General features: G+C 36.5%; 1 protein-coding gene across 1 annotated transcript; it reads left to right on the top strand.

Annotated features, from left to right (window-relative positions):
* Positions 1–1,438: 1,438 nt before the first annotated feature.
* On the top strand, positions 1,439–14,481 carry LOC130471856 (uncharacterized). The gene is made up of 4 exons (XM_056842187.1): positions 1,439–1,913; positions 2,007–3,410; positions 13,994–14,060; positions 14,157–14,481. Exons 1-4 carry the CDS (start codon positions 1,439–1,441, stop codon positions 14,479–14,481), a joined length of 2,271 nt encoding a protein of 756 aa, XP_056698165.1.
* Positions 14,482–19,281: the final 4,800 nt, after the last annotated feature.

Genomic DNA, 19,281 nt, shown 5'->3' with positions numbered 1-19,281 from the left:
CGATAAAGTAGCAGTCGCTAAATTTACCGACCGATTTAAAAGCGGTCGGTAAATTTTAAATTTACCAACCGCTTTCAAAACGGTCGTAAATTTAGCGAGTGCTTTTACCTTCATTCCAACTAATGAGCAGTCGGTAAATTTCGACTATTTTCAAAATAAATTTAAAATTTTAATAACTGCCTATTTAATATCTCCGACCATATAAGCGGTCGCTAAATTTTTTAAAAAGAAATAAAAAAAATAACTAATCAATGACATTCACCGACCAACTTCCCTTTCCTCCTTTGAGTCTTCGACCATTCCAAAAAAATAAAAATTAAAATTTTAAAGTGCTCTCAACCTTGCCCTGACGTCGCAGCCCACGACGCAGCCGACGAGGCCACGCCCAGCCGCGCACGGCGCCCGGTCGCCGCCACCTTAACCAGCCCACTCGCCCCCCCCCCCATCCAGCTGCGCACGGCGACCCACCCAGCCCAGCCGCGCACGGCGCCCCCCAGCCATCTGTGCACGGTGCTCCCCCCAGCCGCCCAAACAACTCCACCCACCCGCCGGACCACACACCGACCGGACTACTCAGCCGGATTCCGTCGATGATTTTCCACCCCAAGTAACCTTTGTTCTTAATTTTTCATAATATAATGCTGTAATTTTTCAAACCCTAACTTTGTTGTTTATATCAAATGTAGATTTTCTTTGTGAACTCTTCGATCTTTGAAGGTAACCTTTTTTCTCTTCTAATTTAGTGATTCATAATTATGGAATGACTTGTTAGATAATCAATGGGTATTTTTTTCAATGAATTTTTGGAATGACTTGTTAGAAAATTATGGAAAATTATGGAAATTATGGAAATTTTATGAAATTTTCAAGGAATTAATGACTATTTAATTTGATGTATGTGTAAGATTGTATGAAATTTAATTTTATGCCAAAATTTCAAGGAATGCCATATTTAATTTGATGTATGTAAATGTTATGAAAATTTCAAGAAAGTTTCATGGAATGCCATATGAGAAACAACGAATAATTTAGAGAATGAATTTGAGTAGTAAGTAATTGTATTGAATAAATTTGTGCATGTTTAGGTGTTTATTGTAAATTCATTTTATTATTTATATTTGATTTTTATCCTTATTAGCTTGTGTTTAAGTAATTATTGATCTTTATATAAATTATAAGTAAATTATTGAACTTTATATAATTTATAAGTGCGTTTAAGTAAATTATTGATCTTTATATCATTAATAAATTATTTAACTTTATATCATTAATAATTATTGATTTTTATATAATTAATAATAACAATTATTTGAGTGTTTATTTAGAAAACTTCGAGCGGTAGTTAGACTATATAGTAGGTTTAGTAACATGATTAGTGTGAGATGTGTAGAGATTGGTTAGTAACATGTTTTTTGTGAGATGTGTAGAATTTGGTATCATGAAAAGAAGAGAGCGTAGTTGGATGTATGATAGAATCGACGGGCGCAATCTTAAGCCCGACTTTCTCAAGGGGGTTGGAGAGTTCATTGAGTTTTGCAAAGAGCATCCAACATGCAATTATGGTGACAAAATAAGATGCCCATGCCCCTTGTGTGATAACAGACGTTTCCATGATACTGGAACAGTTAGAGTACATTTTTATAAGAAGGGGTTTGTTCGTAATTACAATCAATGGATATGTCAAGGGGAAAGCTTAGTAGAGTCCTCGCGTGTTCAGCCAAATCAATATCGGGATATGGTTATTGATGCTCTTGGAAATAATCAAGAGCATTTGTTGAATGAAGAGGGTAATTCAGTTGAAGAAGAACCAAATGTTGAAGCTAAGAAGTTTATAGACCTTCTAAAGGCAGCTGGAGATCCATTATATGAAGGGAGCAAACTCTCTGTGTTGGAGATGGCATCAAGAATTGCAAGTTTGAAATGTGAATTCAACTTAAAACACAGGTGTGTGGATGGGTTTGCAATTTGTTGAATGATGCGATTCTAAATAACAACCAAATGGGTAGAACTTTCAATAGCACAAAGAAGGTTCTTGAGGGATTGGAACTTCCTCATGAGAGGATCCACACATGCCCTAAAAGGTTGTTTTCTCTTCTGGAAAGGCGATGCACAGTTAGATAAATGTAGAGTATACGGAAGTGATCGGTATAAGAAGAATGCAAAGGGCAAGCTTATTCCAGAAAAAGTTCTAATCTATTTTCCAATCACACCGAGGTTGCAAAGGTTGTATGCTACCAAGAACATTTCGGAGGATATGACTTGGCATGCCAAGAATCCCCGAGTTCAAAACACCTTTGCACATCCTAGTGATAGTGAAGCGTGGAAGCACTTGGATACAACCTTTCCTAATTTCGCATCAGAGCCACGAAATGTCAGTCTTGGTTTGTGCACGGATGGATTTGCCCCCCATGGTAAATTTGGATCCCAATATTCGTGTTGGCCAGTTATTCTTACACCATACAACTTGCCTCCATCGATGTGTATGAAAAGACCATTCATGTTCCTTTCTTTGCTCGTTCCCGGTCCTAAAAATCCTAAAGGAAACTTGGATGTGTACATGCAACCCCTCATTGAAGAGTTGAAACAGTTATGGGAGGTTGGGGCTATGACTTATGACATCTCAAGCAAGCAAAATTTCAACCTCCGCGCAGCCCTTTTGTGGACTATTAGTGATTTCCCTGCATATGGAATGCTATCTGGATGGTCCACTGCTGGAAAGAAGGCTTGCCCTTATTGTATGGATAAAATAAAGGCATTTTGGCTTGAACATGGAGGTAAAGTTTCATGGTTTGATTGCCATCGACAATTCCTTCCACATGATCACCCTTTTCAAAAGAATAAAACAGCTTTCTGCAAAAACAAAGTTGAAAATGGCATGGGTCCGCATATAATGTGTGGAGAAGAATTGTGGCAATGTGTGAAGGACTTGCCTAAAGCAACTGATGGTCCTGAAGATCTTAAGAAGTTGAAGAGTGCCAAAAAGGGTTGGTTCAAACAAAGTATTCTATGGGAACTCCCATATTGGAAGGATTCGCTTATTCGTCACAACTTGGATGTCATGCACATTGAAAAGAACTTTTTTGACCAACTCATAAACACTGTGATGGATGTGAAAGGCAGCACCTCGGACACCACTATTGCAAGGAAAGATATGGCTAAGTATTGTAAACGTCGGCAGTTAGAGCTTGAAAATGGAAATCAAACCATGCCCAAAGCACCTTTTGCACTTGACAAGGCTCAAAATAAGGTGTTATGTGAATGGGTCCGAGACTTGAAATTCCCGGATGCTTATGCTTCAAACTTGAGCAGGTGTGTTAATCTTCAATCATGCAAGCTGTATGGAATGAAGAGCCACGATTGTCATCTCTTCATGGAGAGGTTACTTCCGTTTGCTTTGAAGGAGTTGTTAGGTTATGATACATATGACAATTCATAAATCATGCGGAAAAACCATAAAGCCAGGAAAACATATTATTTACACATAATCATTTAGCATAGTTTAGATGCATACTCTTTGTTGCGTGCCTTCCCTAGCTGCGCCCGAACCGAACAAGAACAAGTCTTTAGGACTCCAAGTGTCGTCCCTCCGTAGATAGTCCACAGCACGTCCGGATCCGCCTTAAGCTTGACCAACTAGGATCGCCCTTAAGGTACTTAGAATTTTCGGCACTTATTAGGCAATTGTATGACTGAATTTTTGCTCTCAAAAATCACTTTGAATACTTGAATTCTCTATGTAAATATGTGACCCTAGGCACCTATTTATAGAGTTATGGAAAAGGATTTGGAATCCTATTAGGATACTAATTTATTTAATTATAATCCTACTAGGACTCTAATTAAACAAACTAAATCTTTTAGGATTAGATTTAATCATATGACAAATCCCGGTAGCCTTAGGATTCGAGTAACACACTTCGAGTGATACGCTAGCACCGCACGCAGGCCTTGCGGCCCACGCACAGCGCCAGCCCACTCGTCGCAGCCCCGCGCGCGCGCCAAGGCCTATTGCTGGGCCTGGCCTTGCGCTGGACCGGGCGTGGCTTGGCAGCGTGTTTTTGGGCGCTTGGGCTTGCTGAGCGTAGGCCTGGCTTCGTGCTGGGCCTTCGTCTAGCAAGTCTCGTCCGATGCTAATTCGTACGACGCGCTTCCGATTAAATTCCCGATTCCGGGATTTATTTCCGATACGAACAATATTTAATATTTCCGATTCCGAAATTAATTTCCGTTTCGAACAAATATTTAATATTTCCGTTTCCGGAATTATTTTCCGATTCCGATAATATTTCCGATTCTGACAATATTTCCGTTTCCGGCAATATTTCCGATTCCGGCAATATTTCCATTTCCGATAATATTTTCCGATACGTACCATGTTTCCGTTTCCGGCAACATCTACGACTTGGATAATATTTACATTTCCGATACGATCCATATTTCCGTTTCCGGTAATATCATCGTTTCCGGAGCATTCTTTTCTTGCCTGTGACGATCTCAGCTCCCACTGAAACCAAGATCCGTCGATTCCGAATATCCATAGATGGAGTATTTAATGCCATTAAATACTTGATCCGTTTACGTACTATTTGTGTGACCCTACGGGTTCAGTCAAGAGTAAGCTGTGGATTAATATCATTAATTCCACTTGAACTGAAGCGGCCTCTAGCTAGGCATTCAGCTCACTTGATCTCACTGAATTATTAACTTGTTAATTAATAATGAACCGCATTTATTAGACTTAACATTGAATGCATACTTGGACCAAGGGCATTATTTCCTTCAGTCTCCCACTTGTCCTTAGGGGCAAGTGTGCATTTCCTAATTCCTTTGTCGCTCGATGCTTGCTCTTGAACATAAGGTAAGAGTTGTCATCCTTATTATGTCCAGAGGTGTTCCTCGGTTTCAGAGTTCAATTGATCAAATAAACAGATAATCATAGCCTATGATTCATCCGAGCACGGCCATGCATTTCACAGTTTCTAGCTCTCCGAGTGGCCTTGTACAACTTTTAAGCATCTCATCCCGATTTATGGGAGGACAATCCCAATCTTGTGATCTTGAGATTAGACTTCGTTTGGTAGGTGATTACCTGAGCGTTGCCTTTATAGCCTCCTTTTACGGTGCGACGGTTGGTCAACGTCAAAGCAACCAGTTCTCAAACAAGTAATCTCAAATCACTCAGGTATTGAGGATTTAGTGTCTAATAATTTTAATGAAATTTACTTATGACAGATTTTCATCTCTTACAGTAAAGTTTCATAGGTCTTGTCCGATACTAGTCTTCCCAAAGTAAGTATCTATGCAAATGATTATGACATTGCCATGTCCACATAGTTCAAGAAACAGAACTACTAGTCATCTTGCATTCTAATCGTCTAACGTTTTCTATGCGTCCAATTTTATAGAAAACTCCGACTAGGGACCATTTTCAACCTTTGACATTCAAGTTCACTTGATAGACATTTCTTAGTCACAGGACTGGTCCTGACAGTCTATCTTGAATATATCGTCAAATTGAAGGGACTCATCATTTAATACTAAACCAAGATTAAATGGAATATGAAAATACATTTCATATATGATAAATGTTCAACCCCAACGTTTTACAACCATGGGCCTCAAAACCCATCTTTAAAATAGTTCATGGAATTCAAAGCTATGCTTGATTTCCAGTGCTACAATGTGAGTGTTGCTTCTCACTTGTTGCATAGGTTTAGTTATCATGCTTTGCCAATCTTAATATCCTTTTCATCGAATGTTCTTCGAGATATGATGATAAGATCTTTTGAGTTTGTTTAGTATGTGATCTAGTCTTTCTTACTTCGATAGTGGTTCTACGCATTTTGCAATGAAGAACCATCAAGTCAGCAGACATGTGATCCAGTCAAGTTCAGTGAAGAACCTTTTTAATGTAAACAACTCAGTTTTATTGCTTCTTAGGCAATAAGTACTTCTACTTCAACTGTATAGGTTGCTAGTGATGCTTTGGTTTGGATTTACTTATCCAAGCAGTTCACGGATATGTGGAAGACTTTCCAGCTGTATCTTAGAACATAGAAATTAATATTTAATTTCCCACGCAACAACTCATGGTCTCCAATCCATGTTGCCATTTCAAAACACGATGCTCTATAGCTAGTCCTTATCATGGTTAACTCCAAGGGAATCTTGCTTGATCCTTTGCCAGTGTTTATGCGTGTAGCATCAATATTTAGCATATCTTTATTTCCTTGAATCAAGAACTATTCCTATGTACCTTTTCAAGTACCATAAGTATTCTTGATCTCAATCTAGTTGATCTTCACTTAGATCAATAGAGATTGGTATATGTTCGTCATGCCTAAAGTCATACGATACGTTTTTGGCGATCCTCATATTATATCATACATGATAAATTCTTTTGCAGAATAATTCCCAATTGAATTCTATTCATGTAACTTTAACTCATTCAATTTCAGTAGATACTGAATCCAGATAAATTCTTTGACATATAAAATAGGTTAAGAATCTTACTTAGATCCTTTGATGTTTAACTTTAGTAAATGCTTATACATAGTTCAAACATTCTTTACTTAGATTTATTCATATGGGTCAAATGTCTCCAATGGAGACTTTCGTGTTTGATTTAGTAAATGCCATTACTTAATCCAAAACATTAATATAAGATCTTTGTAAATAGATCTTAATACCCATTATGTACTAAGTTTCGCCTTGGCCGTCATTGATGAATAATTTCAAATCTAAGTCATTAGCATTTGAATGTTATTTCACAATAGAGAGATATGTGTGTAATACACATAGGACCAATTAAGTTTTACGTACTCCCACTAAACTTCTTATATATCTATAAGAATCATGTACATTTTATGAAACTAAAATACTTATTAGCTTCACTAAAACACAATTCCAATTCCCAATTGCTTGCTTAAATCTGTACTTAGATTTTATAAGCTAGCTTTCTCTTTCAAGCATTTATTTGGATCCACAAATCCTATGATATACCATGTACATAGTTTATTCCAACATTTGATTGAGGAATACGTTTTGTCATCCAATTGCCATATTTACCAATATGCAATCATTGCTTGAATTATAGACTTGAGCATTACGATTATGCATGAGGTTTCAACATAATCCACGCCGTGAATTTGCTTGTAACCTTTAGCAACTAATCTAGCTTTGTGTGTGAACACAATTTCATGTTTGATGGTTTTTATCCTTAAAACAAACTTGCAACCAATAGGTGTGAAACTATTCTTGCAAATCAACAAAATTTCAATTTTGTCATCAAAACATTGAGTATGTTTTATGGCCTCTAACCATTTAAAACATTTGAGTCTATATATGGCCTCTAACCATTTTAGGGAATCTGGGTTTCGTCATAGCTTTCTTACAAGTCACAAACTCATTAATCTACATGATAATAGTTTGACTGCAAGTTGTAGGTTTCTTCACTATCTAATAGAAGAATCGCATAGCTTCAGTGACCTGAACTCCATGATTCTTCACTATTTAATAAAAGAATCTCATAGTTTCAGTGACTTGAACTCTATGCCTACTTGGGTATAGAACATCAAACAATAGAATATCAATAGCCACTTGAAAGTCCTTTGAATATTCTGTTCTCCTTGAAGCACTTGTAAAGTCTTCTAAGAGATGTCTATTCTTTTAAGCCACTTCTAAAGTCTTTAAAGAATAAGTTCGGATTTTCTGAAGCACTTCGAAAAGCCTCCGGAATGTCCGTTTATGTTTGTTGTTCGCCTTGAAAACTTTCGAGGTCTATTTTCTCCCACTTGTCATTTTGGAAACGAATCTCCAAAAGGACATTATTTCGAGCAAACAAACATTATGTTCTCAAAAATTCGTGGTAGAAACAATACCCTTGTGTCTCATTTGAATAAATCACAATGAAACATATATCTAGACTTGGGCCTTAGTTTGTTGAATAACAAACACTAAGCTCCCACTGAGTTTAGCAACTCTTTAGATATATATAATTGAAAAGATATCCTGAAATTACTTTTCAATAGCTTTGACGAATTTGGTTTAGTTTGGTGGTAGTTGAGCATTTTGTTTTAGAAATTATAGGAAAAGTCTTTATGATTCATCATTGATCGAATCAAGTACTAATTGACTTCGATCATTCCAATGTAGATATGCCATATCTTATGGAGCTAGATTGTGAAATTACAACACACAATCATTGATGATCATATTTGGTCTCAAGTAATCATCAACATGATCTAACCTAGATCTTTTATGATTTCTTGCCAAGTGGATTTTATACTTCTGAATCTTTGAACTAGCCAAACAGATTCAACTTATATCACATTTGAGTAAATAAACCTATATTCACTCAAATCCATGTGAAATAATAAAGTCATAAAACCTTTCTTTAGCTTTGAACTCTATCGTCTAGGCGTTCTAACAATAGTTCATATTCTTTGTTACTTTCAACAAGTAAGACTAGCTTGTCTTAAGTTGATCTAGAAATCAACCAACTTTCAAAAGTCCATTAAAATAGAGCTTGTGAATGTTAACTTGTTGACATGGTCTAAGCAACAATGCCAAAGATTAGTGGAACTCAAATCAAGGGTTTGATTTGAACCTAGTAAAGTTTTTATTGTTAAAGAGTTGTTTGTTTTAATCAAGCAAATTGACTCAACCCGTAAATGACCATTTCATTCAAATAAACAAACAAACATTGTTTTGTTTTTCTTGAATGTGAGTCTTTCTGTGTTTGAAAACAGAAATTTAGGTATGTTGATTATGGAACAAAATATCCATTAAGTTCCAGCCTTTGAAAGGACTTAAAACAAACTAGATGACCCTACAACTAATGTAGCATTGCCATGCTTCATTTCCCACTTGTAGGTCATTAGTGTATCCTAGCTTCCATTATTTGAGTTATTACCGAAGTAAGAACCTCAAGCGGTATATGATACCAAGGAAGTTTGATTCCTAGGTCACTTCTCTTTAAACATAAACTTATAGGTAGAAACGGAATTGTAAATTCCTGTCATCTGTTCCTTTGTTTTCCTATTTCTTGTACCCTTTCTTATAGTCTTAAGAATTGAATTCTTTAGTGTTGACTTTTATACTTTGTTAGACATGTCCAATGTCACCCCAACAAGGTTCTTACGATTTAATTTATGTTGAATATTAAGTTTCAACTAGATGATCTTACCAGAAGCTTCTAAAGTTCTCTAAGCATCGATCTATTCGAATGTCTAGGGACTAGACTCATTCGAGAATTAAATGGACAAAGATATTAGGTTGTTAACCATTGGTAAAGCTGAGCGTTTAAGCTTAATGCTTTATGATCTCAAAACTACAGTGTATTTTGAATTCACAAGCACCAATTGGTTTGCCATTCGATTTTGATATTCGAAAACAACCATAAAAGTCGCTAAAAGAAACGTACATTTTAAATTGCTCATTTTCTCTCATTTCCGTGAATCGTTCTTGGATTCACTACCAATCGAAGAAATTTACTGTTACCTTTCTAAAAGGATTTACCGCAGTGCAAGATATTTAATTATAAACAATAATTAAAACATACATTGAAGCATGCAAAGTCTAAACATTTATCATGAGTAATAACTTGAAAATTAAAGCAATCATGCAATTTCAACAAGTTATTAGCATTTTATTCGAATTTATTGTTCCGGCAGGTGTGAATAAAATGATTCCAAGATCCTAAAACCATTGAAGAATTAAGCACAGTTTGTCGACTTAATCCTAAAACATCTTAGGTAAGAAAAAGCCTTTTGCTAATAGTCTAGAAACTATTCTTGGTTGATAGGTACGTCTAAGAACTTATTAGGTAAACCTATCGATTTTGCCACGACATAAAAGGACTCCTTACTTATATCGTTGAGTTTCACCAAAACTAACATGTACTCACAATTATTTGTGTACCTTGCCCCTTTAGGACCAATAAGTAACACCTCGCTGAGCGAAAACTATTACTAGATTGATGTAAAGGATATCCAAGCAAGTGTATATTTTGGCATGGCACCTTTTAACTCGATTTTTAAGTTTGGAACTTAAGGCTCTTACTATGTTGGTTAGATTTTAAGTGAACTAAAATCCTTAATCATGCAACATAATCAAGCCACAATCTCATGCATAATTAAGACATATTTAAAGCAATAAATAACTTAAAGCATGCATAAGATCGATAAATGTGATCTAGTATGGCCCGACTTCATCTTGAAGATTTAACTTCAAAGTCCGTCTTGAAAATCTCCGTGGGAGGCACCATTTTCTTCAAATAGAATAAGCTATAATTAAAACTAATTACAACTATTTGATGGTACGCAGACCATTTTGAATTGAAAAACAACTTGGTACTTTTAGACCAATTACATTCAAATTAATGGTACGCAGACCATATTTTCTATCCTATTTGGGCCATACTAGTCACCTCATAACCTGCAAAACAGTACATATACAATATATACCATTCACCCATTCATTATCATGAATGGCCCACATAGCTGGTTAGTAAAACAAATCATGCATCACGTAAACATTTGCAGCAATTAATCAAGGGCACCAATAATCTACAAATTATTCAGTCCTTATTAATTCTAATCAAGTTGTTTTAACCTTAAGGATTTGTAGACCTAATCAAGAGTATATGACTAAAAAGGGCTCCCACTTAAACCAATAAATTCATATGCTTGACTAATTTTAAACATAAAAATGTATTTCTAGTCTAACCGGAAACATACAAATTTAATTAAAATTTAAAGCTCATATAAATTTATAATTGAATCCAAAAAAGTTTAATTTAATTTCAGTCGTATTTAAATTAATTCATGATTTTAATTTAGTAAAATAATTAGAATAAATAAAATTTATTATAATTACAATATTCAAAATTAAAATCCAAGAAAATAATTTAAATTATTAATTTTAAAATTAATTAAAATTACGTAAACTGAAAATTTCAAATTAAAATTTCAAAACGATCTAATCGTAACGCACCCCACGCAACGCACGCCCATGGGCCACACGCACACAGCCATCGCTGGCCATGTGCGCGCAGCCCATGCGCTGTGTCGCATTGCTGCTGCTCAACATCGCAAGGCATCACGCATGGTGCTCGCTGCGCGCGCCAGCGCTTAACGCACGAGCATGCTGCCGCAGCCCATCGCTGGGCGCAGCACTCGTCGCACGTCGCAACACGCACTCGCACGCCATCGCTGGGCGCAACGCTCGTCGCACGCGCAACAAGCGCTCGCACGCCATCGCTGGGCGCAGCGCTCGTCGCACGCACAACAAGCACTCGCACGTCATCGCTGGGCGCAGCGCTCGTCGCACGCACAACAGCGCTCGCTGCACGCTAGCGATCGATGCTTGGCGCAGCACTCGTGGCACGCGAGCTTGCGCTCGCTGCGCGCGAGGCTCCGCACGCTTGCGCGAGCCAGTGCGCGCTGTGGCGCAGCTCGCTTGCTGCCCACACGCGACTGCTCGTGCCTTGCCCTCGCCCTCGCCCATTCGCCCATCGCACACAGCCCACGACACAAGGCAGGGCTGCTGCCTTGTGCTCGTGCACCATGGCCTTGCTCATTGCATTCCTATCGCATGGGCGACGAGCTCCCTTGCTCGTCGTCACATGCCCGCACTATACAACACCCCTTAAGGGTAACACGTAGCGTCCATTGCTTTGTGCGTGCAAGTTATATGAGCGAATCGCATAAAAATTTAAAATTATATTAAAAATTAATGACAAATTAATAAATAATATTAATTTCATAATTTTAGGGCGAAAAATCGAAAATTTATTATTCAATTGATTTCCGATTTACATGGATTCAAGTCTAGGTCATAAAAATTTAAAATTTAACATAAATTTACAATTTTTTTTATGGTGGTTTTTAATCATAGGTATCTAATTAAATTATAACTAATTATGAAAATCAAATTAATTCTAAATTATTCCAATTTTCAACAAATTAATCATAATTACAAATTAGATTGCATAATTACAAGGTTAGGCATTCAAACTTGTTAAACATATACAGTAGGTCAATCAAAAATTCAAGATTTATCAACAAGAATCGCAAATATTTAATTTAACATCTTAAATTTACGAAATTTTGCATTCGAAAAACTAAAACCTCCGAAACGTCATAGTTAGGCTTCGAATTTGAGAATTCTGGGTTCGGCCGAAAAATACTTTTTTTGTCAAAATTTTAGAATGCCTTTTACATGCGGAATTGACACAAAAATCACTCGATTTGGATGAGTAACGAAGAAACTGCCGAAAAACTGCGTACGTATAATTAAATAAACGCAATTTGCAATTAATTAACAATTACGAAAATTAATCACCCCTTTTAATTCTTGCAAATTTGTAATATTTAACCATGTTCATGCAATTTAGATTATGAAAATAATAAGAGGCTCGTGATACCACTGTTGGGTTATGATACATATGGCAATTCATAAATCATGCGGAAAAACCATAAAGCCAGGAAAACATATTATTTACACATAATCATTTAGCATAGTTTAGATGCATACTCTTTGTTGCGTGCCTTCCCTAGCTGCGCCCGAACCGAACAAGAACAAGTCTTTAGGACTCCAAGTGTCGTCCCTCCGTAGATAGTCCACAGCACGTCCGGATCCGCCTTAAGCTTGACCAACTAGGATCGCCCTTAAGGTACTTAGAATTTTCGGCACTTATTAGGCAATTGTATGACTGAATTTTTGCTCTCAAAAATCACTTTGAATACTTGAATTCTCTATGTAAATATGTGACCCTAGGCACCTATTTATAGAGTTATGGAAAAGGATTTGGAATCATATTAGGATACTAATTTATTTAATTATAATCCTACTAGGACTCTAATTAAACAAACTAAATCTTTTAGGATTAGATTTAATCATATGACAAATCCCGGTAGCCTTAGGATTCGAGTAATACACTTCGAGTGATACGCTAGCACCGCACGCAGGCCTTGCGGCCCACGCACAGCGCCAGCCCACTCGTCGCAGCCCCGCGCGCGCGCCAAGGCCTATTGCTGGGCCTGGCCTTGCGCTGGACCGGGCGTGGCTTGGCAGCGTGTTTTTGGGCGCTTGGGCTTGCTGAGCGTAGGCCTGGCTTCGTGCTGGGCCTTCGTCTAGCAAGTCTCGTCCGATGCTAATTCGTACGACGCGCTTCCGATTAAATTCCCGATTCCGGAATTTATTTCCGATACGAACAATATTTAATATTTCCGATTCCGGAATTAATTTCCGTTTCGAACAAATATTTAATATTTCCGTTTCCGGAATTATTTTCTGATTCTGATAATATTTCCGATTCTGACAATATTTCCGTTTCCGGCAATATTTCCGATTCCGGCAATATTTCCATTTCCGATAATATTTTCCGATACGTACCATGTTTCCGTTTCCGGCAACATCTACGACTTGTATAATATTTACATTTCCGATACGATCCATATTTCCGTTTCCGGTAATATCATCGTTTCCGGAGCATTCTTTTCTTGCCTGTGACGATCTCAGCTCCCACTGAAACCAAGATCCGTCGATTCCGAATATCCATAGATGGAGTATTTAATGCCATTAAATACTTGATCCGTTTACGTACTATTTGTGTGACCCTACGGGTTCAGTCAAGAGTAAGCTGTGGATTAATATCATTAATTCCACTTGAACTGAAGCGGCCTCTAGCTAGGCATTCAGCTCACTTGATCTCACTGAATTATTAACTTGTTAATTAATACTGAACCGCATTTATTAGACTTAACATTGAATACATACTTGGACCAAGGGAATTATTTCCTTCAGGAGTTGCTTCCCTTGCATGTTTGGAAGGCAATTACAGAGATTAGTCAATTCTTCCGAGACTTATGAGCCCCCACTATCAAAGCGAGTGACATAGATCGCTTGGATAAGAATATAGCTGAGATCTTGTGCAAGCTAGAGAAGATTTTTCCACCTGCATTTTTCAACTCAATGGAACACTTGCTAGTTCATCTTCCACATGAGGCAAAGGTTGGTGGTCCCGTCCAGTACAGGTGGATGTACCCATTTGAAAGGTAATCAAAGTAATACAAATAAGCGTAAATAAATTATTACTTTAAATATCTTATATGTTTACTAGTAACTATTAATCACACTTACATAATTTATAGGTTTCTTAACCATTTGAAGCGTAAGGTTGGAAATAAGGCACGTGTAGAAGGCTCCATATGCAATGCTTACCTAATGGAGGAGATTTCGAACTTTTGTTCCCACTATTTTCAACCTGAGGTTGACACCAAAGCAAGGGATCTAGGAATAAACGTCCATTCGGTTGTTGAGAACCAACATGACGTTAATATCCCCGAGATGTTCAGGGTTGATTGTGGTCGTGCACCTACTAATGGTCGTTTGCGCTTTTTGCAAGACATAAAGTATGATCGAGCACATCTTTATGTGCTTGCAAACAGTGGTATCTTAGGTGAATATGAAAGGTAATAAAATATAATTTAATTATTGTAAACTCTTCTAACGACGTATTTAACCTTTATTTCCTTAATTACCATAGGAAATTTGAGGAGCACATTCTCCAAACTCAACCTCACATAGTAATGGAGGATATTTGGAGTAAATGCGAAGCCCAGTTCCCTGAATGGTTTAAGTCACATGTGAGATTAATTGTATTTTGCTTTTATTCATATATAATATTACTTACACTAGTCATTGAAAGAAAAAAAAATTACTAACTAATTCTACGAATTAGGTTCTCCGGTCTTTGAGTCCTAATGATGTGACACGGGCGCTTGCGATGGGCCCCTCTAGACAAGTAAGGACATGGAGCCGGTTCTATGTGAATGGATATAATTTTCAAACTCATGAGTACGGCAACACAAGTCAACTATGAATTATGGAGTGTGTGTACAAAGTCCTGATGAAGTTGACTACTTTGGCATTTTGGAGGAGGTGGTTGAAGTTTCTTATTGTGGTAAGCTTCAAGAGTACAAGACAATCTTGTTTAAGTGCAGCTGGATGGATTCCGTGAAGGGTATGAAGATTCATGAACAATACAAACTTGTTGAGGTCAATCATTCTAAGAGATACCCAAAATATGACCCGTTTGTATTGTCTTACCAAGTTAGTCAAGTATACATTGCACATTACCCCAGTTTGAAGAGGGATAAAGCCCAATGGTGGGTTGTGTTTAAAACTAAGGCAAGGTCTGTGATTGATGCTCCGGTTGACTTAGAATTTCTGCAAGAAGATGCAAATGAGGTTTCTTCAGCTCTTTGTGCTCCAGATGAGATCCCAGATTATGAAGATCAAGATAATGATGATGATGATGATGATGATGATGACGATATTAATGATGGTGATGCTGATAGTATGAGTGATGAGGATGAGGATGATGAAGATGAGGATGAGGATGATGGTGATGATGGCACTGATGATGATGATGATGACGATGATGATGATGGATACGACGATTAACTTGATCTTGCTGATTTTGGTTCTATTTGGTTGTTTAATTTTAGGTTCAAGAAATATTATGTAGTTGTTTGGTAAACTTATGATTGAAATTTGACATGTGTTGTCTTTTATGATTGAACTTTGAATTATGTTGTTGTTTATTGAACTTATCATTGAACTTTTTATTTTGGTTGTATAAATTTATGTTTGTTAGACAATCTAAAGTTGTTTGTTACTTGTTATTAGGTAATTATATATGTAGCGTAAGTTTATTAATGTTAATGCTTGGTTTGTGTTCTACTAAATAAATAGATGTCCAATCGAGGAATTATGTAGTCGTTTGGTAAACTTATGATTGAAATTTGAATTATTTAAACTTGGTTTGTGTTCTACTAAATAAACAGATGTCCAATCGAGGAGAACATTCAGCCATCCGCAGTCGTTTAGGTGCACGTGGAGGTGGTCGTGAAGGTGGTCGTCGAGGTGGCCATGGAGGTGGCCATGGAGCTGGCCATGGAGCTGGCCGTGGAGGTACTACACGGGTGACCCAACCCTCACCGGATACCTACTTTGATGATGACGAAACTTAAGGTGAATACTCTGAAGAGGTGGTACCTGATTCACAAGAAAATGAAGAAGCTGAGGATTCTGGAGTGATTTGGATGGCACCGGGTGAACTTTGGTAAGACTTAGAGTTACATTTTAATTATTTTATCTCATGTATGAATTTTGTAAACTAACGTTACTTGTGTTTTTTCCTGTTCCACTATGTAAGGTTTGATCACAGTTCCATTTCGCAGGATATTACTAACGTCATCCAGAAATATTTCAAGAGTCCTTGGACGTGTTATACCAAAGTTGACCAGGATACAAAAGAGCATTGGTTCACTCTGTTCAAGGTTTATTCAATTTTATATCATGTAATGTATCACTTTTTATTTATCAACTTGCTATAATTGTAACATAACAAAATATCCCTTCTTTTCTTTTCTTTTGTGTAGAGGACCTATAAATGGTTGCATGAGTGTTATCACCTTGCTGTGCATGATTACCATGCAAATGCATATAAACGAATTAAGTACATCCACTACCAAACAACAAGAAAGAGTAATGGAAAGAAGCCAGATTGGATGTCTGAGAAAGTGCATGCAGATATGATGAAGTACGTGGATGATGATGAATTCAAGAAAAGATCTGAGCAGGCTAAGAAAAATAGAAGAGGGGGTTCATTAACCAACAAAGTTGAACCATCACATTTCCAAGGTTCCATTTCCACAATTGAGGCTGCAAAGAAAATGGTAAGTTTAATAATGTAACTAAATTTCATTTAACGTTGTTACTAATTTGATTATTTACACAAATTACTTGTATAATTAGGCAAAGGAAAGTGGAGGTGTGATGCCTACAGCTGGTGACTTATATTTGAAGACACACACGAAGGAAGTACCGGGTAAAGGGAAAGTCCCGTGTAGTAGAAAAGCAAAGCAAATAAAGGTAACTTACTATTATTCTTATTTCTTAAATGTGAGTAAATACAGTTGAATGTGTCTTAGCAAGTTCAAACTAAGCTTATGAAACACGTTTTAAGTTTAAAATCAGCCCTTAGTTCTTTTAGTTGAAAAATGGGAGCGAAAATGCCTTATTTGGTCGATATATAACCTATATCGACCAAATATGACTTAAATGTGCTTAAATTGATTAGAATCAGTTTTAGAAACCTTGAATATGCCACATAAAACATGTAAATGGTTTGAAATGACAAGTTTGGTTCCTTAGCTCAAAGTTGGGCGAGAAAATGACATTTTAGGCAACATGTGACCTATAACGACCAAATAAGCCTTAGATGTGAGTAAATACATTTGAATGTGTCTTAGCAAGTTCAAACTAAGCTTATGAAACATGTTTTAAGTTTAAAATCAGCCCTTAGTTCTTTTAGTTGAAAAATGGGAGCGAAAATGCCTTATTTGGTCGATATATGACCTATATCGACCAAATATGACTTATATGTGCTTAAATTGATTAGAATCAGTTTTAGAAACCTTTAATATGCCACATAAAACATGTAAATGGTTTAAAATGACAAGTTTGGTTCCTTAGCTCAAAGTTGGGCGAGAAAATGACATTTTAGGCAAAATATGACCTATAACGACCAAATAAGCCTTAGGTGTGAGTAAATACATTTGAATTTGTCTTAGCAAGTTCAAACTAAGCTTATGAAACACGTTTTAAGTTTAAAATCAGCCCTTAGTTCTTTTAGTTGAAAAATGGGAGCGAATGCCTTATTTGGTCGATATATGACCTATATCGACCAAATATGACTTAAATGTGCTTAAATTGATTAGAATCAGTTTTAGAAACCTTGAATATGCCACATAAAACATGTAAATGGTTTGAAATGACAAGTTTGGTTCCTTAGCTCAAAGTTGGGCGAGAAAATGACATTTTAGGCAAAATATGACCTATAACGACCAAATAAGCCTTAGATGTGAGTAAATACATTTGAATGTGTCTTAGCAACTTCAAACTAAGCTTATGAAACACGTTTTAAGTTTAAAATCAGCCCTTAGTTCTTTTAGTTCAAAAATGGGAGCAAAAATGCCTTATTTGGTCGATATATGACCTATATCGACCAAATATGACTTAAATGTGCTGAAATTGATTAGAATCAGTTTTAGAAACCTTGAATATGCCACATAAAACATGTAAATGGTTTGAAATGACAAGTTTGGTTCCTTAGCTCAAAGTTGGGCGAGAAAATGACATTTTAGGCAACATGTGACCTATAACGACCAAATAAGCCTTAGATGTGAGTAAATACATTTGAATGTGTCTTAGCAAGTTCAAACTAAGCTTATGAAACATGTTTTAAGTTTAAAATCAGCCCTTAGTTCTTTTAGTTGAAAAATGGGAGCGAAAATGCCTTATTTGGTCGATATATGACCTATATCGACCAAATATGACATAAATGTGCTTAATTTGATTAGAATCAGTTTTAAAAACCTTTAATATGCCACATAAAACATGTAAATGGTTTAAAATGACAAGTTTGGTTCCTTAGCTCAAAGTTGGGCGAGAAAATGACATTTTAGGCAAAATATGACCTATAACGACCAAATAAGCCTTAGGTGTGAGTAAATACATTTGAATTTGTCTTAGCAAGTTCAAACTAATCTTATGAAACATGTTTTAAGTTTAAAATCAGCCCTTAGTTCTTTTAGTTGAAAAATGGTAGCGAAAATGCCTTAATTGGTCGATATATGACCTATATCGACCAAATATGACATAAATGTGCTTAAATTGATTAGAATCAGTTTTAAAAACCTTGAATATGCCACATAAAACATGTAAATGGTTTGAAATGACAAGTTTGGTTCCTTAGTTCAATGTTGGGCGAGAAAATGACATTTTAGGCAAAATATGACCTATAACGACCAAATAAGCCTTAGATGTGAGTAAATACATTTGAATGTGTCTTAGCAAGTTCAAACTAAGCTTATAAAACATGTTTTAAGTTTAAAATCAGCCCTTACTTCTTTTTGTTGAAAAATGGGAGCGAAAATTCCTTATTTGGTCGATATATGACCTATATCGACCAAATATGACTTAAATGTGCTTAAATTGATTAGAAAGAAGGGAAAGGTCCCCGGGCTGGGGAGTGGAGACTCTCTATACTTTGCACCATCTAGAAGGGGTGGTAGTTCTTTTAGCTCATACACCCCATCTATTTATTCTCAAATCTCAACACGTTCGGAAGAGACTCAACAACAGTTGACTCAAAAATCCATTGAGCTTGAAACAACAAAAACTCAGATGTTAAAGGCTATGGAGGAC

The sequence above is a fragment of the Spinacia oleracea genome, chromosome 4 (genome assembly GCF_020520425.1).
Source record: "Spinacia oleracea cultivar Varoflay chromosome 4, BTI_SOV_V1, whole genome shotgun sequence".
Taxonomy (NCBI): Eukaryota; Viridiplantae; Streptophyta; class Magnoliopsida; order Caryophyllales; family Amaranthaceae; genus Spinacia; species Spinacia oleracea.
The sequence above is the reverse complement of the archived record's forward strand: the minus strand, read 5'-3'. Positions and strand labels throughout refer to the sequence as shown.